Here is a 26,935-nt window from a genome sequence, read left to right as displayed (position 1 = left end):
CTTGGTTACATTAAAACATTATAATACCAGTGTTCTAGATGCATGATTTGTAGGGCAAGGCTTTGTGAAAGCAGTGTTTTTCCTCAATCACAGGATGTGATCCCAGTGTTCCTGGTTGCTTGAATGCAATTGTTATTGTAGTTCAGGGGAAGGAACTTATCAGGAGTTTCCTTTTAAAGAGGAAAGCACCCCCTTCCTTTCTGGAGAAGCAAACATTTTTGTGCTGAAAGAGGGACACAGGAGAAGAAAAAGTTGGAACAGTCCTGCACAGTTTTGATCTGTAAGTTATTGGATTACATGCAGGTCGTCTATCCGTTCTCAAAAATCAATTTCTCAGGTAAGAAAGATTACTGATTGCAGTGATCTATTTTTGACAACATTTTCAAACATGTTTAAGTAAAAAAATATAATAAAAAATATTTTTTACTATGTATTCTGGTTACGGTATATACCTTTGGTTATGTTCATGCCTAAATCAGTGTGTGCTATTGATTCAGGAGGTACAGTAACCTCATCTGCTGGTTCAGCCATAAATGGAACATTAAACGTAATTTTCTCATAAATTTTCAACTTGTCCCTCCTGACCTCCACAGTGAATGAAAGGCAGCATCTCATTTTAGCACCCTGGTCATGGACATATCAGGTCAGGGATGTTACAGTGAAGAATTAAACATTCGTGAATTTAAAAGCAGTATTTTACATCACTGTGACAATTCAAATCACCATTTGTGCTGGTGAGTGCTGGTAAATATGTGAGCATTTGTTAGTGTGTGTGGTTGTGTTTGTCATTGTGTTTTATTTGATAAGCTCTTTTCCCTTCTTAGTCTCATGAATATGGACAATGGTCAATAAGATTTGAAATATCACTGCCCAACATAGCACCATCCTTCTTTCTCCGAAGCATTAAGTTGACATTTGCCAGTACAGTATCTTACAATTGTAGTTGGGATGGCGGTGTTCCCATTCATATCTGTATCATGCATTTTTCCAGAATACTGCACAATATAACCCTGTGAATACAATGTCAAATATACACATATACTTGATATGTCGATATATCTGACAATTAGACAATTAGATAGTAGATCACTAATTTCTGAAAAGTCTAGCAAGGCATGGATTTAGTATCTTTTCAGTACATGCTTCTTGGTTTTTCATTGATTTACATTCAGTGATATATAACACACTCCCCTTCCCATAATACATATTTATAAGGCTACAAGAGGCATTTAAGGCATTTAACATAGAACTTGATTGCTAGTGCAAGCAGAAAATACCCATCTTGTACACAGAATAGCCATCTAGCCATGTAGGTACGTTCACTGGGGAGGCAGATGTTGGATGATAATGTGGTTTACCACACCAGTCTGACATCTGACATCTCATGTGTCATGCGGAGTGCAGCCAGATGGTGTCCTTGACTCCTGCAAGAATAAAAGAGGTTACCCAGTGTGATAGCTTGTTACTATACATTAGATCATATCTCACTCTAATGGCCCTTTATTATTATTATATACCTAGCCTTTTTAGACTTTTACATATTAAACGTATTAATAAATTATCTTTTGAAGCTAACAAGGATTTGTAAATGACATGTTTAGTTAGTATGAGCTTGTTTTCATAAATGTTTGCTTCCTTTCATTTTTCTTAATTAATGTGTTTTAGGTACATTACAGCACTTATACAGCTTCCTTTAAAGATAATTCTGTAAAAAGCCGCTTTCCTATTATGTAGGATTTAAAATGATATCAAGTGCAAAGGAGCAGAGTGCCTGTGGACTAAAACAAATACACTTGGGAAAACATGAGGATAATTTTTGTGCAATACCAAAAAGAGCAGTTATTAGAGTCCTGCTTTCATCAGTTTATGCATAGAGCTAAAAGATACAATTACATTATGCAATAGATATACAATATCTGCAATTATCATGCCATTTAGTGGCAAATTACTGCACTAAAAGTCGTAGTAGTTAGTAAGTTAGTAAGGGAATACTGCGAAAACAGGGAACTGCATAATTAGATTGTTTAGTTATGAAAGGGCAGTTCTTTTTTACCATCATTTTATTCAGTTATATAATATTATATATAAAATCATTATTGACACTTCTGTGCCTTTAGAAAACAGAATTTCATTCTAGTTGTAGGACAGTAGAGTGAGGTTAGTATCACTGCAGTGTTATGTTCATGTGACATAATGTTATCAAGGCACTTAATAAGACTGGTCATAGCATCACTTAGATAAGAATGCTGTACATTCACACGTCTTGCTGCTTTTAATTTATAGAAATTACTAATTTAGATATGACATTAAAGATGATCACTATCCTGGTTGTGAAACAGTGAATGTCAAAAGGTGAAGGTCTAAGGTGCAGCAAATCAAGATGGCTTCCTTTTCATACAAAGGAAACCCCAGAGCAACTGACATGGTCTTGTGGTGGATATACAAACACAAAACACGTGTAAATCCTTTCAATTATCAGTATCCCCAGTAGGGACCAGTTACTCTATACTGGTCCTTCTGGGCTCCAAAATAACATTATACAATGTAAAATATTTTTATATGCAGAGAAAGCTCTTATTAATAATTCAGTGTTTTTCCTCTTGACTGTGAAAATAATGTTGGAAGCTCATCCATTCTTATCATTAACATAAACACTTGGGTATAAACAAAGGATGATAGAAACACTTTATGCAGTCAACCTCCTATAGTTTCTTCCATACAGATTATTTTGAATAATGCATTGACCTAAACATTTTATAATGCATAGTTCTTGATTGTTGAGTTGTGGGAAAATCCTTGTCTCTGTAGTAATCATTGTCTTTGTCTGTATTGTGTTGCTTTTTTAACATGTGTGAAGAACACAGAGACTTGAAGTAAAAGTGATAACCTAATTTTAGATGAGTGCTATTTAGCTGTAACTCACTCACAAATGCTACTGTCAGTGCAAGAGCATTTATTTTAAAATAAAGTGTCATCCTCTGCTTTAAATATTTTATTTATATCCAGAAAATGGAGGCGATGTACAGTCTGTTAGTGGAAGATATTTAAACATCTTTTACAGGCTGGATCAATGCCTGTAAATAACAGGGGCAGTTATGGTTCAGGTAGATACTGGTGGAAACAATAGCTGGTTGCCACTCTTAAAAACCTGCAGTGGGAGGTAGTGGAGGCGGATGAGAGGTTGTACAATATTAAAAATTCAGCAGTTTGAGTGCAAGGTACTCCTCTCACCTTTGGTCATTGAGGTGGAAATTAGTATTTTCATCTATTTTACAGGAATAAAAAATTAAGATCAATGGAGTAGTACTAAAAAACATGAGAACAGAATGTTAATATGGAGATCAGGTGCAAAACATTAACACTGATCTAACTGTTCCAATGTAGAAATAAATCCTGACCAGATGCTATGTTGCATCGAGCGGGTAGGATAAGGCTTGTTGTGTTTAGCCATGTTTCACAATTAATCTCTAAATCCACTTACCACCTACCCAAAAGGGATGCACAGTTTATTTTGACAGCTGGATCAAAATAAAGTCATGTGAAATGTGAAAGAGTGTTTTCTGAAGCCCGGATTTGGAGAGAGGCAGCTTACTGACCTTGAAGGTTCATCAGTATGTAGTTTTTCACTTGTAATCGCAGGGGGGCTTACGAGACAATGACTGAAGGAGAATATTTTTTCTGCATGGCTACATACGCTGAGACATTCCCCCATGGGATTCTGTTTGATGTGCGAATATCAGACTACGCAGATGTGTATTAGTGTGAGTGTGATAAATTTCACTTGCCTTTAAGAGTGTGTGTTGATGTGTGTTGGTTATTTATGAGGGAGTCATTAATATCTCCCTGCTTTTCTATTTATGGATGAGTGTGCGTGCGTATCCACATACATTAGAACGTATTACAAGCTCCTACTAAGTGTCCTGATCTTACAGTCTAGTTAGTAGTCTTCCCTTTTCCCCTCCTTGAGCAAGCAGTGATTTACTTTGTTAAGGTGTGACCTCATCATCCTGGCTCCATGATATCCCACCTCCCCCTCACAGCAAGAGCAGGCAGCACTGTTATCACATACACACACACACAAACATACAGATACTCACACAGGGACACACAGAACAGCAGCAAAGGGGACTGGGCAGGAGAGATTTTCTCATTTTATTTCAGAATATATATACCTTTCTCTCAGTGTGTGTGTGTGTGCTCAGGAGAGACAAGCAGAGAGGGAGAGAAAAAGAGAGAGAGAGAGAGAGAAGGAGAAAGCGAAACAGGGGAGGCGAAGGGGAGGGAGTGTGGATCATGCATGTGCATTAACTCAGCTCCAGCAGCACAGCAGCAGCAGCAGCAGCAGCAGCAGCAAACAGAAACAGCAGCAGCAGCAGCAGCAGCATAGGAGGGAAAAAGAGAGAGAAAGACAGAGAGGGAGAGTTGGAGGGAGGGTAGTACTCTCAGACAGAGGAACAAAAGCTGCAGAAGACTGCTTTTCCATCTCCACTAAAAGAACAACGGAGGAGTAATAGAAGGAGGAGGAGGTGGTCATGATAGTAGTGAGACAATAACGGAAGAGAAGAGGCACATTGTAGTCAGTGAGGACTGAAACCAAGGCTCTTCTCTCCTCTGCTCTCCATGTTTTTGGGGACTCAACGTACCATCGCCTTCGTCTCCAAACCCAGAGGAGGATGTCTGTGTCGGGGAAGAAGGAATTTGACGTGAAGCAGATCCTCAGGCTCCGCTGGCGCTGGTTCAGCCATTCATCCCAAGGTTCAGCCGGCAGTGGAGGCGGTGGTGTCGGCGGGGTGGGAGGCTACATCCAGCAGGATGGCCTGGACCACAGAGTGACGCCTGTCCAGGGCCGACTCAAAAGTCACTCACGAGAAAGAGGCGTCGGAGGACTACGGAAGAATAACAGCCCTGTTCACAGTATTTTGGCACCAACGCCAGGGCCCACACCTGTCTATGTCAGAGCGGGTCATCAATCATGGCACCATCAGCAGAACACCATTCAGGGTCTTCAGGTCAACGAGGAATCTTCAAAGGGCAGCTCCTCGCCCAGTACCACAAGGAAAGAGGATGCCAACACTGGCCAGGAAGATGTGAAGAACAGCACTGAGGAACCTGCAGAGGTGGAGGCCAGAGAGAGGTATGACTGTTATGAGGTGTTAGATACTTAGAAGACAGATTTATTATGTGGTGCTACATCAGTCACTTTGCATATCCTATACTCACTGAGTGGAAGCCAGATTATGAGATGCTATTTTGGGAACACGTGCCTCCCCGACATTTTAGCGTGATCGTATAGCTGCTCAATAAAATCTAATTGAGAAAGTCTGATGCCTGAGGCATCACCTCAAGATTTAAAAGTAAGAATGTTTGGTTCTGATCAGGAAAAATGAGCACAGCCCTGCTTTCAACTTGAAAAATAAAATGTTGCTTACTTAGCACATAGAAGCCATACTTAAAATCTGACACTATACGCACACGTGCATAAAGAGTATAGTTGAAGCTTTTTACTTCATTCAAAATTTGCACTGCCATCCTGAATGCAGACCCTTTAATTAAGTTAAAATGAAATTATCTGCACAGCTATCATTTTCCAATTTAGTCAAGCTCTGCAGCTGCCACCATGGCTCACCTGGGGACAGCTCACTCTCATTGTCCACAGCATGTTAGGCAGGATAAACCAATAAAGCATGGTTTTAATTATTCAGTGCACCGAAAGCCGTTTTCTGCTCCCTTCTCTGTTTTATGGTCCAGAGTGCATGCACTGTATGACTTCGCCTGATTCTTCAGAGTATTATATATACTTTTTATACATTACGCTAATGCATTCTTCTATAGAGTTAAAAGTGGATAGCGGGAAAGAGCCATTACATCATGCAACATGTACCGGACCTATAAAAAGAGGAAGCAGTGCAATTACATGAATTATCTAGACTGCCACTACAGCCACTTTATAAGCCAAAAGCTATTATAGCTAGTGGCTGTCACAGATGATTTAATTTATTTCCTACCAAAATCAAAATACAAACCTTGATGCCAAACTCTCAGGGTCATAGATGTTTTTGCCAGCTTTAAATCCCACCCCCTTCCCATCTCCTCTGTGTGATCCTACCTCTTCTTCCAGGAAGTAAACAGGTTAGAGTGTGTGTGTGTGTGTGTGTGTGTGCAGTCTGGCAGAACACTAAAAGCACCTCACATCAAGGATGAAAAGACCAAGTCTCCTTTTATCTTGTCTGTGACATTCGAAGTTGATTGGTCCTTAAGCTTTACTGCCTTGCTTTTGTTTCATGCACCTGGTGATGAAATGAACAATGAACGTGAACCTGCCCTTATGCTTTATAAAGAGCTCACCACGACTGAATGGATAATTCTAAACACACACACTCTCTCTACAGCCCAAAAATGAGCGAATGTGGATTAAATGAATGCTATGGGCATTGGACGGTCGAGTTCCATGAATTGAACATGAATTATTCTGAGTTAAGATACAGTTTTGACGATCTGCTCTTCGTGTTGATATAATTGGCAGATGTTCATGTTTTGGGGTCCCTGTGTGTGTGAAAAGTACATGCATAAAAGATGTGCCTCACAGTAAAAATGTGTTACTTTCCAGTTCTCGGGGGGCCCTCGAGTTCATGCTCACCATGTAAAATACAGCACCGCCATCACATTTCGACAATGATATTGAAATATTAAAATGGTTCTGCACTGCTGGACCATAAAATATATCCCTGGCTCAGCTGTACTTGATTACAGTGATATCCATTCATGAATTAAATAGTCAGTGATGGAATCTGACTTAAAAGTTTTGATCCACTGTCCCATTCAAACTGTTAACAGTATACACGAAAATAAATCTTCCTTTTTTAATAGCAGTGCATCATTAAAAATATAGACAAGACAGTTCTATTACCTCCTCCTTTCATCTAAATAACCCTGTCAGCAACTGTTTTACATAATTATTAAATCCAGGAATCTGTGTTCTGATCATTCAGTAGCTTGAATAGCAAGAAAGGCAGCAAAAATTAGTTTGAGCATTTATCAGGAAAATACACGCATGTTGCATTGTGCCGCTCTTCAATCAAAGTTATGTTTAATGGAAATGCTGTCACTCGATATCTGTGAGGAACTATTTGCTGGAAATGATGTTTGGGTCAAGCGCTGCAGCTGTAGACGAAGGTTGCACAGTGAATTAGGTCAGTGACTGTGTGTGACATACCATGGCTTGCATGTTCATCGGCGGCTAAGCAGATGTGTGGATGTCACTGAGATATGCACATTCATTTACTCCACCAGCTGGGTGGCCCTATTACGTCTCACATCATAAATCCTTGACACATAATTTGTCACAATCCCTCAGGCTGAATGTAGAAATGAGATCTGCTGGCTGCGAAAAATACAAAAAAGTTTTGGCCGTTCGTCTGTAGTTGGAAACTGTGTCAGTCATGATGTGGTACATACCTCTCAGTGATTCACACAATGTCTTCAAGCAGAGCATCACATCAGTTTATTCCATTATTTCACTGATTTGGTTTATTATTTTTGTTATGATCAAACTGTCAAAGTCAATGAAAACAGCTCATCCACTTAACTATTTGGTATATATATATATATTCAGGGTTCCTTTATATACATGGAGTACATTAGTTCACAGTTGTCTTTATGTATAATGTACATTATTATGTTTTGTAGCACATTATAAAAACCTGCGTGGGGCCATAAGTACTTAAGATAACTCAAAAAGTCAGTGACTCATTTATGATGTGGTTTATGCTGGTATAATTATCCTTGTTCTATTAGCTTCCTCCTGAATTTAGTTAACCTTTCTTATCCCACTGACTGGTACGCATCTATAGAGTTGTTAAATTATGCAGTAATGTAGTGGAGTGAGTAGAACATAATACCATGTTGTTTCTACCCTTGCTCCTAAAGCCCCTACATATCTATATACTGTATATTTGTTCTGTCATCATGACTCTCATCCAAATAACCTCTCCCTATCGTGGCAGAGAATATATGACAGAAGTTAACCTGAATGGAATGGAAACCCTGACCTCTCCCACATAAACACTAACAGAGACTTGAGTCAGCGGGCTTTTAGTTTGAATGATATCTCAATTCCCTCTCCACCGCCTTGGAAAAGAAATACCACCACCTCTCCCCTGTCAACAGAAGTAATTCAGATATTTGTTGGATGCCTCATAACACCACAAGGCTCACAGGGTCTCAGTCTATGTGACACAGCCAGCAGAGGCGTCCTTAAGATGCTTCAACTTGCAAAATACAGTATATATCTGGTGTGATCTGAAAATGACATCCTCAGGACATGGGAGATCTTGTGATTGCATACAATTGATTCTGAATTTTGCTAAATCAGCATTCTATACGCAACAAGTCCACCTTAGATGCGAGCTCAAGATCAAGCCTTAGTTTTCAGTAGCCCCTCAATTTGCTTTTGCAGATGGCTTTGAATAGAGGAGAGAAAAGATGGAATATAGCAGGATAGCAGCAGGAATATATCCTGGACAGATTCCCTCATTTCTTTTCAAATATGGATCAGTCATAGTTTCCCCACAAATTGACCTAATTCAAAGAAAACACACAGCTTTCTATGAATTTTACATAGGTACTATTGGTAGGGGCCATGATTTAGTTCATCAATGTCCTAAGGCGCTTACATCCAGTAATTTGCATTGAAAAAGAATCACAGAGGCTGCGATCAAGCTGGAAATGTGATAGTGTAGACATAAAATTTAAATCATATTCAGCTGCAGGGGGGACTTTCAGAAATTAACCATATAATAAAAAAATCTAAAACAATATAATAAAAATTGGGGCAAATGCAAAAAATATTGAAATATTACTGAAATAATTCACCCAATGTCTGAAAGGCCTTTAAATGCTCAGTGTGTAAGATTCAGGAGGCTCCAGTTACATAGTATGGCAGAAATGGAATATAATATGCAATAATCATTATGTTTTTGTTACCCTAGAATTTGACTTGCATATCAATAGACACAGCAGGTCCTCTTCCAGAGTCCCCCATGTTGAATCACCATGTTTCTGTAGTAGCGCAGAATGGAACAAAACAGTTTTCCCTTCTTGTTAGGAAGGACCAGGTAAAATCAGAGAGGTGCAGTCCTCAACTACACTTAACTAAATCCTCAATCCTACCTTTAAGGTTTTAAACCCACCAAGCTAGATTGGTTGCAAATGCATACAAGATCTATAAAAATCTAATATACACAGTATACCGCATGTGACCCCGGTACCACTGCTTTAATAATGTGGATTAATTTGTTTATCCACTAACATCATATGTAAATAAATTATGGACAGTCCAACAATGATGACAGTCTCATACAGTATCCGAGTTAGCCTGCTATCAGCAAAGCAGTGAGCAGCTTACTGCTAAGATCTGCACATTTTTCACTTACAAGACGCCCCCAACCCCCATCAATACACACACACACACGCTCACACACACATACACATGCACACACACACACAGAAAACCCCACACACACAATTTATACTAAATTTCTCAGCATTAAAATGCAGAGCTCAGCATTGTAATCACAGTTAATCTATGAAAATGGACAGAAAATATAATATGGAATTAAAATTTACCATGTCAATACAATATGCTTTACCTTTTCGAGGCAGTTCCAGTATTCATATGCTGTGCTTAATGACATAAAAAAATGTAAATTCCATTTTGTAATGTATTCATGCCCTGGTACATTATTCCTCAGTGGCTTCAAACAGATATCTCATTTACAATGCGTGTGCAAGTTAGTTATGCATAATTTCCTTATTAAACAGATATTTTGACTGATGATTTTTCATTTTCACTGCACACGATTTAACTCCTCTTGATGTAGTTTCTTGTTATTCAAAACAGGAATCAGTATCCCACCTGATATGTTAATTATCTGTTAGCAGACATTGTGCTGACACAACTTCCCCACCACAAGAGAAGTCCCCACCAAGCTGAGGGGAATAGCTACAAGAAGGGCAATATTTCATTTCATTTCATTGTTAATAGCTGTGGCAATTTTTCTCTACACTAGATAACATGAAGGGCCTGCTGGCGACATTCGGAGCAGATTTCAAAAGAAATGCTTCTTGTATGTGGCTACATTTGCTCCATCATTATTAATAATAAGCAGGTGTGTCCAATGTAACAATAGCATCAGAGAAAGAAAGTCTGTTGCAGCCTCGGTAAGATAGTGCAGAGAGGAAAATCTATTCCTGCTCAGAGTTATCATCGCAGCCTCACTGCCGGGATCAAGTTATTACAGTCAGTGTATATATTTCTCTCAACACAAAGCCGAATGGCAGTACCCCGACTGTCAAAGTACAGAGGCATAAAGATCTCATGGAATATATAGACTTGGCACATACTGTATGAGGCTTTGTAGGAGCTGTTGGATTCTCAAACCCAACCCAAGCTACTCAGCAGCCTTCAGGGGCAAATGGCTGTTATAATCCATTTTAAAAGAGACATTTCCCATTTGGCCAAGGCAGGCACGACTTTCCCTCTTGTAGAGGGATGGAGTTGACACTGGTTGGAATAAGACTGAGATTCTCAGCAACATGTCTGACTCAACCTTTACAGCTAGGGGCTAATCCAGGCTGACAAAAGCACATTTTGAATCGTTCAACGATTCATCTAGGAGGGCAGTGAGAAGCTGATCTGATTAGAGCAGATGGACCAGAGGAAGGGACATTGAACATGATTAAATAATGAACATGATTAAATAATGAACATGATTAAATAAATAACTCTCACGTCTTTCTTGAAAAATAGCATATGGAATTCCCATTGTGCACTAAGACAACCTCTAGTGCACCTGAACTGAAGAGTTTTTTTTTTTTTGTTCACAAATCCAATTAGTCACATTGCAGTGTGAAATCTTTGGGAAGGTGTGAGGAGCAAATGACAAGACTTCAGGTGATATGTGCTCACTGCAGGAAACGTGTACTGCAGGATAAGGTGGGAAATAAAAGCCCAGGATTCTCTTCTGTTCTTTTATGTAGGCTAATTTACCTTCTCATTATTCTAGGAATGCAACTTGGCACGTTGAAAATGTTTGTAGACCACAAAAGAAATATATAGACCCTGTTAGGCTCTGTGACTCTCTTTGAATTGCTTAGTAATATGCGATGTACAACAATGTCCCTACAGCAGTTTCTCTGGAGTAAGATGTTCTGGGGCTTTAGTGCCTCAATAAAATTGGGCTATACCTCTGATGATCCGAACCACTACTGAAAGCGAAATATACACCTCAGAGAAATTTACTACTCCCTAGAATGTGATACCAAAGCAATTAGTGTCGGAGAGATTGGTAGGCATGAAAGATCCTTATAGCATGCCTTGGAGCCAATACAAAGGCAATGCATCTCTCTTTTACGGCCCTATTGCTTATTCAGTCTTGTTTGGTGTTCCTCTCCAAGACTGCACAGTCAGTGGGGAATTATCGTGACAGGGCAATAAATTACTCTTGCATTTAGTAGAAAGTCTCCCAATAAAGATTAGACTATAGGATACTGCAGTGACCAGAGGGCAATATAAACAATTCCCAGAGGTAAAATGTTGTTGCTTTTGTTAATCAAAGAGGAGAAAGTCACACTCTCGAGTAAAAACTTTGTAATAGTGTGTTAATCAGGACATCAATGAGAGCCACCACCCATCCATGCTCCCTCTGTTATCAATCATAGTGAGTGCCAATACAGTGTGCTGCAAAACATTACAGATTACATTATATTGACAAATCTGTAATTTTACTGGTTTATGCAGCTCTCATATTAGTGTATGAGTGTTAATGAGTAGGGACCTAAAATGTCACTTTAAATAGCATTGACATTTTTTCACGAGCTTTACACAGCAGAACGACCATGAGATGACAGTAAATTCCCTCAGAGAGGCAGCTTTGGTCTGTTTATGTAGCGTAACAAACAACCCTAAATGTCAATGAGTGGACTTGTGAAGGACGCTGAGTGACTAGGCTGCATTATTTGCCACGAGTCTGAGGGATTACTTGGATTCCTGTAAAACAGCATGTAATCTAGCAGCCTGTGGGGACAGAGACTCAACATTGCCACAATGCTGTCAGGAACAGCCTTGTTCACTTGTTAAGTCCCTGTCTTTGGGAAACACACATGCACACCCTGATATGCAGACACATTCAGAAACAGACACAAAAGCATGCACGCATATACACACACAGGGAAATTCTGTCTGGGAAGCTGTTGCATAGAATGCGGTGCTTGCTTGTCCCATTGGACTGCAGTGATTAGTTATCCACTTATGTATGGAGTTTAGTCCATAACAGTTTTGATTTCGGCTTAGAGAGGCAAGAAAGATGCAGAGGCACCGCAGGGACTAGAGGATTCAGGAGTGCCATGTGTCCAAATAAGCCTTTTTGTGTCCTCATTAATTTGTTGCTTATCTTGCTGTGTTCAGCTTTTAGTTGTTTTTTTATTTTATTTCATACTTATGATAATAGGTATGGGAAGGAACAAGTCAGTGACATTAATGAATTTTTTTAATTAAATTGTCTTCCATAATCGAAATTTTCTTATCTGAAGTTTTTTGTCTGTGAAGACCTTATCAAACAAAACTATTGTTAATGACTAAGGTACATTTTTTGAATACATAAAGAGTAAGAAGAAAGCTCAGTGCAACACAACCTAAAGAAGAGACTGCATGCAATGTTCCAAAGAGAAAACAGCAACTGATGCACTTCTAATTTTTTTTAGCCGTCTAACATCTCTTTTCTCCTCCTCCCTCCTTGTTTGTCTTCACACAGGTTGGCTCTGAGCACTTTCACCAGAATGAACACCAACTCTTCAGACGAGTTTTTCCAGGCCACCAATCATGCAGAACAGACATTCCGCAAGATGGAGACCTACCTCCAGCACAAGCAGCTGTGTGATGTCCTCTTGATAGCGGGAGATCATAAGATACCAGCTCACAGGTTGGTGCTTCTGTTCACTTTGATTTCATGAATTACACCTGCATCTTCTGCATTCACTTCATTAAGTTGTTGATGTGCACATCCAGGCTTTGGTCTGGTCCTCAGGTGTTTTTTCAGTCCGTTCCATCTGAAGAATAATTGAGTAATCTTTTAAATGCAAAGGAAGATTCTTCTGATTTGCAGGTGACAGACAAATATATATAAACTCTGTGTTCACATCTAAATCATGTACGCTGATCTAATTACACCTCTGCCCTTCCTCATTTCCACGTTACATTTGAGGCATAGAGAAAAAACTCTGATCCGCTACATGGAGGTGTCAATATTTGGGCATCCAGCCCTTAGTTGAATGGCTGAATTGAACAGATCGCATGACATCCCCTGAATGCTGAGAGGCATCTCGTTCACTGAGTGGATATGCTTGTATATCTATCCACTGGCATATTTTGTTAGTTCATCCAGACAGACTCATGAATCAGAAACCAGAATGCTCCACAGAGAGAGAAAAAAGTATCAGTGACTGACCTAGTTGGGTGAAATGATCAGCTCTCTGACTGCCTGCTTCAATGGGGCTTTATATTTGCTCCTAGGACACAGCCAAGTAAAGCAGGGGTGGTGTATAGACATAATTAAGGACACATGATGTGATATATATACATAAATATTAAAAACCACACATTATGGAAATAAGGGTGAAGACTCGATCTCAGATTCTTGTATTGCTATATGATCTCTCCTTTCCTTCATGAATCAACCAGTGTGTTATGTGAGCTAGACAAATGAGTTAACATAATTAGAAGTCTGACCAGTGTAGCTATTAGCAACGTGAAATATGTGGGATAATTTCATTCATCATACGCTGTCAAAGTAGAATGATACAGAATGAGGGGAGCAGTAAGTTACTCAATTTGTCATAGTGACCTACCGTAGTGTAAAAGCACACAAGCTGTATAAATCACTGTACGACATGAAATTATTACACAGACTATATGCCCTTCTTATAAAGCAAAGCTCCATTTTAAGACACGAAACACAAGATCAGGATTTATTCACTAACCACTTAAAATAATCAGGGTATAGATCTTTTGTAGACATGTGAACTCATGTACAGTGCAAGAGCATTAATTAACTGCTTTTATCTTTATGGCAGACTGGTCCTGAGTGCTGTGTCGGACTACTTTGCTGCTATGTTCACCAGCGACGTGAGAGAGGCAAAGCAGGAGGAGATCAAGATGGAGGGAGTCGATCCAGAGGCCCTCAGATCCCTCGTTCATTTTGCCTACACCGGTGAGTGCTCATAAAGACATTCACTAGGTCTTGTAAGTTGTTATGAGATTTTTGAAATCCGACATAATTAAAATGGATTGATAAGACAATCCATCACTGGGCTGACTGTCAGTGCGGCACTTCAACATAATGTTTTTTTACAGGAAAAATTCCCTTTGACAGAAGCTATTCACTGGGAATATCCACCTTCACAGTATTTTATTCTTTAAAATAAATACCTTAAAGATTGTTTTGCTGTATAAAGTTTTCTGACTATCCTTCTCTATCTGTTTATAGTCAAGTATGATTTGCATGTTGATTGCAACACTTCTCCCTCCGCCACTGGGTTTGACATTATGGCCACCTCCAGGCGTGACATAAAAATATATTTTGCTTGTCTTGACATTGCAGGTGTCCTTGAGCTGAAAGAGGAGACCATTGAGAGTTTATTGGCGGCAGCCTGCCTCCTCCAGCTTTCACAAGTCATCCAGGTTTGCTGTAACTTCCTGATGAAACAGCTTCATCCATCCAATTGCCTAGGAATACGCTCTTTTGCAGACGCCCAGGGCTGTGTGGACCTCCTCAACGTGGCTCATATCTACACCATGGTAGGGGGGTGCGAATAGAGCTAGACCACATTTACATGGCTGGGTGGCCTAAATTATTTATTTTGTAACAAGGGATTGCACTCTCAAAAGTAACTCTTTGTTGCATGAATACACAAGGGTAGCTGTGGTAATGAGTGCTGTAACAGTATCAAGCGTAGTTCAAATTTTAGTTTAATTGCCACTATATGCACTTTGACATAGAAAAGGCAGCCCACACTGTAGTGAATTAAAATGCTCCGCATACTGTCAGGTGCTGACAGGGTTTACTCTGAGCCACTTTTCAGTGAGTCTCTTTTTATTTTCCTCACAATGACTCACCATTGATTTGTGAATTCAGTCAATGCAATATGTATAGATAACGTCATGGCTTGATAGAGTATAGGACTCCCTTCTGTTTTGAGGCTAGTTCATTTAAATAACCTGTCATAACCTGTAAAGGAATGAGATGTCGATGTCTTCGTTATTTATATCATCTAATTTCAGCAGAGAAATAGGTGACGTGCACATTTGAATAGAAATTGAATAGTTTCATTCTTTCACTTTATCTAATTTGGTTATGTGGCTGTCAGTAACAGATACCATGCTGCTGCACATTGATTAGTGCAGTGCTGGACGTATATAAATACATACATACAGTACATATATATATATAACTTTGAGGAATATTTGCATTATATTAAGATTCATGCTAATATTTGTCAGATAACATCTTGCTGGCCATGCAGAAGTGACAGCACGAGGCAGGCCTTATCTCCTAAAGGACATCTGCTCAGCCTGTTTACATAGGCCCCATCCAGGAGCAGGAGGTTAATCTAATCATCAAACTGCACAAGAGAGCCAACTTCCCGTTCAATCACTTCAGTAATGAGCAGTGAGAGCTGTGGGCTTCCTGGAAGTCCATCCTCTGGGTTCTAGTGGAGAGCGTTGTGTTTTGATAAGCTTGTTTTTCCTGGTTGAGCATAGCAACTGAAATCCGCCTCTGACATCCATTTCCTTTAGGAAAGAGTTGCCCTTTTTGTTGGAAAAGGTTTGGAATGACAATTTCTTCTCAGCACTAAAACTATATTCCAGTTCCATATCTCAATAAATATGAAAGAATTTGGATTTAGTGAGTTAATCCCAGTTTAATATAGTAACAAAATGTAGCTACAAATTGCACAAGAAAAGTTCTTGAAAACTAATTCTCAAAGTCTCCCTCTGATTAAACATCAGCGTTCCTCCTCCTCAGAAGAAAAACACTATTATTATACAATTACTCTTTTGCAGTAGTTAAATCAATTAGTATCCTCTCCCACCGATCTTGTTTTCCAAGCAGTTTACCCACCAATGAGATTCGCAACATTTGGAAACACGTCCATTTAAATGCGTATTAAACAAACCCATCGAGCTTTCAATTTAGTTGTCAGCTGTTCAGGACTGGTAATTACAAATAATTGGCCTAAAGCAACATCAAAGAGTTGGATGGAATGTCACCCTGTGTTACCACAGCAGATCAATAGATGTCTCTCTCTTTCATTAAGGCTGTCTCCGTTAAACTTTTAAAACCTGCTCTCATAATGGATCGGACCAAGACACTGTAATTTGTTGCAAGTTGATGATCAATAGCGTGCTTGTTTTTCGTAATTGCTGAGCATCCACTCTGCGATGAGGCCTTGATTTGTCGAAGTTCTTCTGGCAGCTTAATAAGTATTACTCAGCTGCCTCGTTCAAGAAGGAAACAGGACGTAATTATGACCAAGGATTGCTCTGTATGTCTTTCACGTGTTTTAATGTTGGATATAATGTCCCGCAGAGGAGGGAGGGTGTTTTATATAGCATCATCTCTAATGGAACTGCCCAGAGACAGTGTCCTTGAAGAGGTAGCCATGCAGTGCTGTAATATCGCCTGGGCATCTAGCCAGTAAATGGAAGATCAATCTTTAGGAAGGCAATAGAGAGTCTCTTCCACAAAACTTTGAGCTGGACACTACATTGGTGTGATGGTAATGCTGGTCTGCGGTGCCTTTCTGTTTCTCATTAAAAGGCTTGTAAAAGCTTAATGGTGTCATGTATTATCAGCAGAAAAAAAGCCTCGTAAGCCTATTAAGAGGCTTTTTTTTTGGAGATGTTTTATGCCAGATTGATTTGTAGCCTGCTGTTGTGTGGATTATTTTATTTAGTGAGCTAAGTGAAACAGATGCCATTTTCATCTGTTCATTCTAAATCTTTGAGAAATGTATTATGTATGAGAGTATTCACTTTTAGCTATGTAAGAAAGAGTCGATAGAAACCTCTAAATTGGCTCTCTATATTATCTTGCATCAATTGTCACCTTTCTTCTTCACCTTTTTGTCCTTGTGCTGTTTGGTATAGAAACACACACACACACACACACACACACACACACACACACTATGCTGCACCAAGCGTACCTCTCGGCTAATGACTGATGATTATCTGCCTCCTCGATGTCTCCTCTGTGTTCCAGGAACACTTCCTGGAGGTCATTCAGAACCAGGAGTTCCTGCTGCTCCCCACAGCTGAGATTGTTAAGCTGCTCTCTAGCGATGACATCAACGTCCCCGATGAGGAAACCATCTTCCAAGCTTTGATGATGTGGGTGCGGTACGATGTCCAGCATCGACAACAGGACCTTGGGGTCCTTCTTGCCTTCATCCGTCTGCCTCTTCTTCCTCCGCAGGTGAGATTGCGGGTAAAGGGGAAAAGGTATGATGAGGGTCATGTACCATGCTTTCGCTTGAGTTTGTACCTGTGAACTAACAAAAGCAATGCACTACTGTATTGCCAGTGCACTGAAGTAAAACCATTTCACCTTCTCGGTGATAAATCAAACTGACAGTATGATAGCTACACATGTGTTTATTCTCAGTCTATAAATAGCTTGCATATGTTTGAATTATTATTGTTTTAAATACTGCAACTCATGTTTCGTTAATGCTGTATTTCTGAGGGGAAGCATTGTTTTACTCTGTAATTCTAATTTACATAAAATCAAACCCAGATAACAGTTTTAGGCAGATGTGAAAATATTTCCCTATTTCCAAAGCTTTATTCTCACTGACACATTACTTTCTAAAATTAGTATGCTCATGCAAATATTTCACTTTATATGAGATGAATAGATGCAGACAAAAAACAACCCATATCAGTGTTGTTTGCAAACAACAATGAAGTAAATGTTTTTATTAATGAAAAATACGTGGAAAACATCAAATGCACAAGTCTTAACCATTGGCTGGGGAGATATCGTTTGCTGTGAGGCAAATAAACAACAGGAATGAATCATTGTATTTGTCAAAACTGGTACTATATTCACTATATTAAACTGAAAAGATAAGCAGAGTAGTGCTTTACTTCTATTACTTGCAGGCCTAATGAGATCAGTCAATATATACAAAACCTAAATCCACCAAAATGAAATTTGTGGTGAAATATTCAATATGCTTGTTATGTAACAACTGCCTCAATCTTCAGTGTGAGTTCAAAATTATATAGAAGTAAGATATTTAGAACTCATAAGTGAGTATTTTCCAAAAGACTAGGGACAATTGGTAAGATGTTTTCCGAACCGATGCAAAATGGTTGCAATATAAAAACTTGTTTTTACCACATCTAAGGATAAGATTGTTTATATACCGGAGGGTTTGTGTTATATGAGTTCATCTGTTAGTTAAACTGCTCTTCACTCTGCTCTGTGGTCTGTTACATTTAATCTAACATTTCAGTTTTTTCATCCACAGATGATTTGTATAAACGCTGTGAACACCTGGCTCTTTTCAAACACGCATTTATATTTTGAATACATTCATTCTTATCCCTATTAATGTGACTCCTTGAAATGTAGCTACTTGCAGATCTGGAAAACAACAAGATGTTCTCTGATGATCTGGAATGCCAAAAGCTGCTGATGGAGGCGATGAAGTACCATCTCCTGCCTGAGAGACGTCCAATGTTTCAGAGCCCAAGAACCAAACCCAGAAAGTCCACTGTTGGTGCACTTTATGCTGTAGGAGGGATGGATGCTACTAAAGGTATGACACATTCACAGCAGTTATCAATACATGGTAACACTGATTATTTAAATTGTAACACTTTTTGTGTCTGTGGTTTTAGGCTCCACCACCATAGAGAAATACGACCTGCGGACCAACACTTGGGTCCAGGTTGGGGTCATGAATGGTCGTCGGCTACAGTTTGGCGTGGCAGTGATCGACAACAAGCTGTATGTGGTTGGAGGGAGGGATGGACTCAAGACATCCAACATGGTGGAGTGCTACAATCCGATCAATAAAGTGTGGTCCACCATGCCCCCTATGTCAACACACAGACATGGACTTGGTGAGTGTGTCTTGTGAGGCCCATGTAGCTTAACTTATCCACTCTAGAGTTTAAAACCAAAATATATTTAGTTTGCTATCATATATGATAAAGGGAATTATTCTTGCTTGATAAATGACTAAAACCCATCATTGTTTTCCAGTTACTGGAAGTGATTAATCAACTACTTTTTTCAGCTCTATATACCTTATTACTGGGTTTAAAGAAGTTGTTGACAATAAAACAATTCTCAGTTGTTTCAAGGTTTGAAGTCTAAGCTCGGTCAGGCTACCTGGTGGTTTACAATTGAAGGATGCACAGCTGGCATCCTGTAAAAAAAAATCACATATTTCTTTTTAAGATAGACCTTTGATATTTACCCATTTCCCCTATCAAAGCTTGGCAGGCTGTGCTGGCCCTGCGTTTCTTTACCCTTCCCTGCCCAATAAATCTCATATCAGAAGCATTTTGATTCACAGTTGAAACAGGTCTGGGTAACAGAACAGGGAGATCTTGTCAAAGCATTCAGCTCACTCACCCAGTGTGGTCAGAGATATCAGCGAGCCCAGGAGATCACACTGTACAGATTACTTGTGTCGTGTTTGATCTTTCCTGTAGCAAATATCTCTTGCTGCTTTGCTTGTAGCTTGCATATCTTGAGTCTGAATATGAATTTGAGCTTAGTGTCTACCAGCATTCCTGCTTGGCCATTGCCTGCAGTGTGAAATATGGGTAAAGACAAGAAAAAGAAAAGTATTTCTTTTTCATTCCAAAACCACCGGTCAGTAATAAATGAGAGTTTCCCTACGAGAATTGTTACTGTCTGTCTGTTCAGTGTTTTTGTCATTCTAGGTTTTCTGAATTTGCTCTTGCCCTCATGTTCCCACAAAACAATGAAAACTCTCATCAAAGGATATAGGGGTGGTAATATAAAAAACCATTGTGTTAAAACATCCTTTGCAATGTTTTTTCGAGAAAAACTGCTTTCCCCCATGACTTGGGAATGAGGAACAACAATGCAGTTTTATAGTCTTCCTGTTTCCTGAATAGATTTCAGCTGCATGAGTCATTCTGCCCTGTTCTAAAATGAGAAATGTACCTCTATCTTGCTCTATCCAAGTACTGCTGAAGGAAATTTCTATTTAGAAATGTTATTTCACGTGTTTTCACTGTATTCAGTGTGTGGTTTCTAAGCATTACCATATGCTGCATTATTTTGAAAATAAAGTAATCTTTGTTACATTAGCCCCATAAACAATTGAGCATATATAGGCTTTAACTTAACTTAACTAAAGGTTATAGAGCATATATAGGCTTTAACTTAACTTAACTAAAGGTTATAGATGTTACAGCATCTACACAGTTTGAATACTGCAAACACAATTGAAACACTATGATAATAAAACACCTGTTCCTGCAATTTTCTCTAATGCTAATAATGATCACAAGAAGACCTTTACTTTTGCTCATACAAATATGCACATTTATACACAAGTATGAAGACGTACACTTAGATGTCATAACAGCAGGTTTTTTTTGGGTAACATGCATTTCGTGTTTCTATTTGTGTAGGTATTGCTGTGCTGGAGGGCCCTATGTATGCTGTGGGAGGCCATGATGGCTGGAGCTATCTCAACACAGTGGAACGCTGGGACCCACAGGCCAGACAATGGAACTATGTGGCCAGTATGTCGACACCAAGGAGCACCATGGGAGTCACAGCACTCAATGGAAAGTAAGTTGCTTTATTGAACCTATACAACATCCCAACTTACTGCTACAATGTGTACACTTAAACTTTGAGGAAAAATCATGATGCCTGAGGTCTAACTGTCATCTCTGAAGCTACAACAGACACTAGTATGAGTGTCTGCCTACACGAAGTAGGCGGACAAGCAATTTACAGTAAAAAAGGAATGCCAGGGTTAGCACATGAATCTGAAAAGGCCCAGCCTGTCTGCATTAAATATAATTTTTGCTTTTTAAATGTAGAAAATTTTACTTTTACAGTATTATAATTACCATGCTGTACCAAGTGTTCCTGCATCTTAATCATCTTGTGTATGGACTTGAAATTTAATTATGACCGTCACTCCTACTTTTTCTGTTTGCTAAAGAAGACATCTGTTGTTTTCATGCCAAAAAGAAAAAAAAATGTGACAGAAAAGTTTGGCCAACTTTAAAAATTCTCAAACCTGATTTGTAGACTGTACTGAAATGAATAAACTTTATGAATAAAATAAAACTCTATAACACTGCAACATGTTTTTTGGAAAATGGTCAACATACCTTGGAATAGAGCTTGCAACAACACAGGCATGGTTATGTAACTCACAGTGTGCTGGTCCAGGAAAAGCTGAAGTGCAGTATTAGTTTAGTAATACTTTGACAACATTATTCTTCTTGAATGCAAAATCAACCTGTGTGGTCTCTGTGAGATAAACTGCACCGTGGCTGTGAAGTCAGCAGTTCTGATTAATGTGGTAATTTATTCAGTGCAATTTAGACTCTATCAAGGCAAAACACTTTATGTATTTGTATGTATTAAATGCCTTACAACACTATTAAATTAAGCAAAGAACCGACCGACTCTCAGCCTAATTTAAATATGTTTTTGTGCCGAAGGAGGAAAGAGGCTGTCGCTTGGTTCAAGTCGAGTTATTTCTGCATCTAGGTCAAAAATAGACAACAAGGAAACTGTTTCCCTAGTCTCTACTTTCTTACTGTCAGGCCTGTGAGCTACAAGCACTTAAAAAACTGATCTTTCTGAGAGAAAACACTCTCAAGGAAAGAGCCTTTCAGAAATGTTATCCACTGTTCACTGCTGTTGTCTTATAAAATCTGTCATAATACCACTGTTCTGTCATCAGTTTTACAAACATCTGACAGCTGATGTAAGCTTCTTCTGTCAAATGCTGTCATGCTGTACGGACAAGTCAGATGCTTGAGTTTTTAAAATCATTTTGATTCATTTCTCAGATTGTTTGCAGTAGGTGGTCGAGACGGCAGCTCGTGTCTGAGGTCTATGGAGTGCTTCGATCCGCACACCAACAAGTGGAGCATGTGTGCTCCCATGGCCAAGAGGCGAGGGGGAGTGGGTGTGGCAATGTACAACAACTTCCTGTATGCTGTAGGTGGACATGACGCCCCTGCCTCCAACCACTGTTCTCGACTCTCTGATTGTGTTGAGAGGTCAGTTTCTTCTCTTGAGAAAACACACAAACACTGATATGTTGCATAACAGTTTTAGATTGCAGTTGATGGAATCCAGCCATGGGTGGGAACAACCATTTTTATTAAAAACAAAAGGGAATTCAATTTCTCTTGATTCACACCCTGTTCCTGCATTTTGAGACATGTCTGTGTTATACTACAAGATACACTATTGAGATCATAGTTTCCACAAGTGGTTTTATTTTACAGTATCTGGCACCATCTGGTGGCCATAATATCCTCCTGAATCCGAACTAGATGTGTCTTGCAGTTAGGTTTGCTCAGTTGCAATTCTCTGTTAACTCACTTTGTCACATTTTTAAAAGATGGCAAATTACGGAAATGACATGTTTTCCATTTGTTTATTTAAAGAAAACAATCTGTGCTACTTTTTTGTAAGTGGTGCTAATATAACAGTTCAATGATCTTTAAAATTTGTGATTTTACTCTGGGCAGTATATTAAATATATATTGAGCTTTTTATAAGTGACTCTTATGTATTGAAAGGAATATTTTACTCACTTTAGTCAATATCTCGAATGCAAAATACTTTTGAGTAACATTATCAGTGCCTGCTCAATCACATAGTTGCAAGATTATGGCTGGTCATATACATAATACTTCACAATTTACTGATTGCAGAACCCATTCTGTCACATCAGTTTGCTTAAAACTGATATAAAACTTTGGGAGTACCAAGTGTCAGCAGGATGACTGAATTTTTTAACATTTAAATTGTCATAAATCACTGAAAGTAAATCATACGATGTGTCTTCATTTTCCTCATCTTAGTATCTTCTGCTTTCTCTGATGAGTCCACCTCTCTCCGGACTCTAGCCGGTGTTCAAGAGACAATTTTGCTTTTTAAGTTTCAATTTGGTACTCTGTCTGTGCTGAAAGTAGTTGCCACTAGTGACACTTCAGACATCAATGATTAAAGAGGGCGAAGATGAGGATGTCTCAGTTAGTGGGGATGGTACACAGATTCCCTCTTGAGATTCAAACTGATTGGATGAATGATTTCATCTTGTTTCATCATGCCAACCACAATGCAAAAACAAAAATTTAACCAAATATTTTCATTACAGGTATGACCCAAAGACAGACACGTGGACCACTGTATCTTCCCTAAGTGTTCCCCGGGATGCGGTGGGTATTTGCCTGCTCGGTGATAGGCTTTATGCTGTTGGTGGATATGATGGCCAGTCATATCTGAACACTGTCGAGTCCTATGATGCACAGAACAATGAGTGGACTGAGGTAATCAACCAGCTAATTAATATCTAATAATCACAGTAAAAATATTATATTCTTATTGTTTTAGATATAAATACAAGTATTCTGATTCAAACTCTGTTTTAAGGAGATTTAAAATGCTTAATAGGTGCTTGTTTTTGCCAGAACTAGTTAATGTAACATCATGGTTCCTGTTACACCCTTCGGGAACATAAATTTGCTACAGTCAGTAAATGCTATCAACATTTTAAGGCTTGCTTTTATTTTAATTGTTTTCGTTTCCTTTCTTATAACTTGTTTTTCCAATCGTGCCTCTGTAACCCTCTTATCTGCATGAGGTAAAATGGGATTTTTTGAGCACGGCCTCAGATGAGAGGCTGCATGTTAACCTCTCTGTCTTCTTGTAGGAGGTCCCTCTCAACATTGGCAGGGCAGGCGCCTGCGTTGTGGTGGTGAAATTGCCTTGAGCGTTTTGTCTCACGACTCGGAGGGAGCTGCAAAGAAGAGTGGACAAACAAAGCAAGAGATCAAGGACACATCCTTCGAGAGTCATTTTTTCTTTTCTTTTTTTCCTTTAACTCAGCTCTCCAGATTTTTCAGAGGGAAGCGCAGACAGAGCCTTGCCCATAAACCATTGTTTCTATCATTAGTGGACATGTCTGCCCACTGGGGAGGACTGCACATTCTCCACATTCTCAACAGATCAACAGTTTTCATAGACTTGGCTAAGCTGTAGCAAGAGCCAAGCCTTTATTGTACTGGTTTGTTATACTAGTTTTATGAAAAGTTGTGTCTATGTCTGTAAGATTAAATGTAAAAGTTACATTTTGAGTAAATAAGCCTGCAGCTTAGTTTACATCTCTACAGAGACTTTTCTTAACAGTGCCATCACATACAGTATATTTTTGGGTTTATATTTCACTTTATAGCCACTCAAACGAAAATTGTTATAATACATTAATGTAACCATGTAACAGTGTCTTCCCTTAGTAGGTGGTCAGCTTCTTACTCTTTAGCATAGAAGACCACTGTGAACACTGAGGGTGATGAGTCTGTTGATGCTGGTTTAAAGAATGAAGTCAAACTTTTTGTGGAATAATATATTTGGACATTTTCCTCTGTTCTTTTTTTATTGAGCCTGTAGCTACACAACACCAAAGTCATTTGCTTGTCTTAGAAGTCTTGTTATGCATTAAATAAAAGTTTACAAAACTGTAAATTACAGAAAATATATCATATTGATATTTCACATCGCTGTACAGATTTTTGTGACCTTTCGAAAAAACTACATTTGTGTTGAATCATGCCTAAACCGGTGCACACTGGTGACGACAGATTATTATTCTTTTGTCTTTACTTCTGGGCATGCTAGCTGAGTGAATGTTTTATTTGATTTATTATATATCAAATTCACTGTCTGTTCTGTATTTTGAAGGACATGATGCCTTTTGGGTCATGTAGAAGATCTTTATCTTTTACTACACTACAGTACCATTGGATTAACCCAGAAGAAACAGCAAACTATGGCTAAGTGGCACGAGGTGCACCCAAACCAGCGATCTGAATCTATGAGAGAATGTCACATGTGCAGCGCTCGGAAAAACCTGATTTCCACAGCAACCCACTAATGTGACTTTGATTAGATTTTTTAGATTTGTAGTTGGTTCTGCTCATAAAAGTGAAATATTACAAACTTAATCACAATGAGAACAATTTGTAACTGTAATTATATCATGTTTTCGGGGGCCAAATGTTACTTTTTATGCTTTTATCATAATTTTGTACAGCATGCAAACCTATAAATAAAATGACTTCAGTCTTCTCTGCATGTTCAAATCCATGTTTAGAGCTGAATGTGGCCCCTCAGCGGGCAGATTTGGATTTCTCTTGTTGTTCTGCTTTAATTAAACTTAAACTGATTCTTTGACTAAACAGCCTTGAGCTACTTTGATGTTAACATTAACCTCTGTTTTCCTAACACTGCAACACTCATTTTTTAAATCAAGCAAACATGTTTACATGTGCACTGCTTTTCTTTTTCACTTACATTAACAAACTGAGGACTAACTGGTATTGCTTTTCTTTGTTTTTCTTTTTTTCAATGTTTACCCTCTAAATAGCTTCAACTCTCCTCTTGCTTGTTTGGTTGGATTTGGATGTTTTTTAGCTCACAAACTACTCATGTGATTTATGTGTCTACAGTTTAATTCAGGAACATGTTAGTCTTTTCAGAATACACAGCATATTACACACACCTTCATCTTTTTTAGTCTGAGCTATAATCCCTTTTTGCACAATCCATATTGCAGTCGATGTAAAGATAAATCTCCTTACTTTCTATTTCTGTTTATCTGCATCTCCTCCTGTCCTATAATGGAAATCAATAACGGATAATAGCTTTCACCCAAGTTCACCTCTTTAGAGTATACAATTACTGACAGCCCTAAGGTCTAGAATAGTTATCTCAATATATCTCTATCCAGTTAATTCAAAAGCATTGTCTAATAGATTAGAAACATGAGACTATAATGATGAAAATAGCTTTATTCTATTTGTCCCTACATTGGAAATGAATGTTGCAAATGTTATTATTTTATGCCAGTGTCCCTTGTATTCTTCTCCTGAGGGTTAGCTCAGCATTGCTCAATTTTAAATTCCACATCTGTTAGACTAAACTGTTTTTGCCAACCCCGTCTAGTTACCACCCATAGGTTTGCAACCACAGTTTAAAACACACAGTGATCTGAACTCAGCGAGAGTCAGGGCCACGTGACGAGAGTATGATGCAATGCACTGCCTGAAAGTCGTCAGGTTTCCAAGTCTGATTCTGGCTTAAAGCAGCCCAAGGAAATATGTGCTGTACCCTACAGTGCAACTATATTATATTATTTAACAGCTGAAAAAATGAACAAAATATTTTGCTGGAATTCCTAAATGATAAAATTCACTAATAATTTATAAGCAAGATTGTACACCTTGCACTGACTTAACCTAGAGCTGTTTTATTTTGGCAGAAGTTGAACAGCTCTCACGCAGAAATCCTACTATGATTATCCTTCGAATCCTATTACTTAGTATTTAGCATGAACCAGTTCACTTGAATTAACGTTTATTACTTCCTCTTGAAATGTAATACCAAGAATTCAACGTGTTCCACTATATATCATATATTTGAGTCACATTCAATAATATATTGAGATTATTAAGTACAGTGTCACAATGTATCACATCAAAATTGTGTAAATTCACACCACAAATCATTCAGCCAAATACATATAACTTATAACATAGTAAAGTCAATAGCATTTCGATTCAGCG

The 26,935-nt window shown here is 38.7% G+C and overlaps 1 protein-coding gene across 2 annotated transcripts; it reads left to right on the top strand.

The window, feature by feature from the left end:
- The first annotated feature begins 219 nt into the window (after nt 1-219).
- klhl4 (kelch-like family member 4) lies at nt 220-25,498 on the top strand. 2 transcript variants are annotated; one of them, XM_019265438.2, is made up of 12 exons: nt 220-337; nt 4,668-5,134; nt 12,810-12,977; nt 14,128-14,264; nt 14,655-14,851; nt 17,319-17,531; nt 18,696-18,882; nt 18,965-19,189; nt 20,741-20,903; nt 22,148-22,360; nt 23,470-23,641; nt 24,025-25,498. In XM_019265438.2, the coding sequence occupies exons 2-12, from the start codon at nt 4,674-4,676 to the stop codon at nt 24,082-24,084; spliced, it is 2,196 nt and encodes a 731-aa protein (XP_019120983.1). In that variant the 5' UTR covers nt 220-337; nt 4,668-4,673; the 3' UTR covers nt 24,085-25,498. The 2 variants fall into 2 exon arrangements, with proteins under 2 accessions (XP_019120983.1, XP_010730446.1); XM_010732144.2 differs by lacking the exon at nt 4,668-5,134.
- The last annotated feature ends 1,437 nt before the right edge of the window (nt 25,499-26,935 follow it).

The sequence above is a fragment of the Larimichthys crocea genome, chromosome I (assembly GCF_000972845.2).
Source record: "Larimichthys crocea isolate SSNF chromosome I, L_crocea_2.0, whole genome shotgun sequence".
Taxonomy (NCBI): Eukaryota; Metazoa; Chordata; class Actinopteri; family Sciaenidae; genus Larimichthys; species Larimichthys crocea.
The sequence above is the reverse complement of the archived record's forward strand: the minus strand, read 5'-3'. Positions and strand labels throughout refer to the sequence as shown.

Excerpts from the sequence above, each read along its gene's own strand:
- klhl4 (XM_019265438.2), top strand. The coding sequence starts at position 4,674 with ATGTCTGTGTCGGGGAAGAAGGAATTTGACGTGAAGCAGATCCTCAGG. Across the intron at positions 17,532-18,695 it reads TGCCTCTTCTTCCTCCGCAG|CTACTTGCAGATCTGGAAAA; the intron begins GTGAGATTGCGG and ends CTTGAAATGTAG. Across the intron at positions 19,190-20,740 it reads AACACACAGACATGGACTTG|GTATTGCTGTGCTGGAGGGC; the intron begins GTGAGTGTGTCT and ends CTATTTGTGTAG.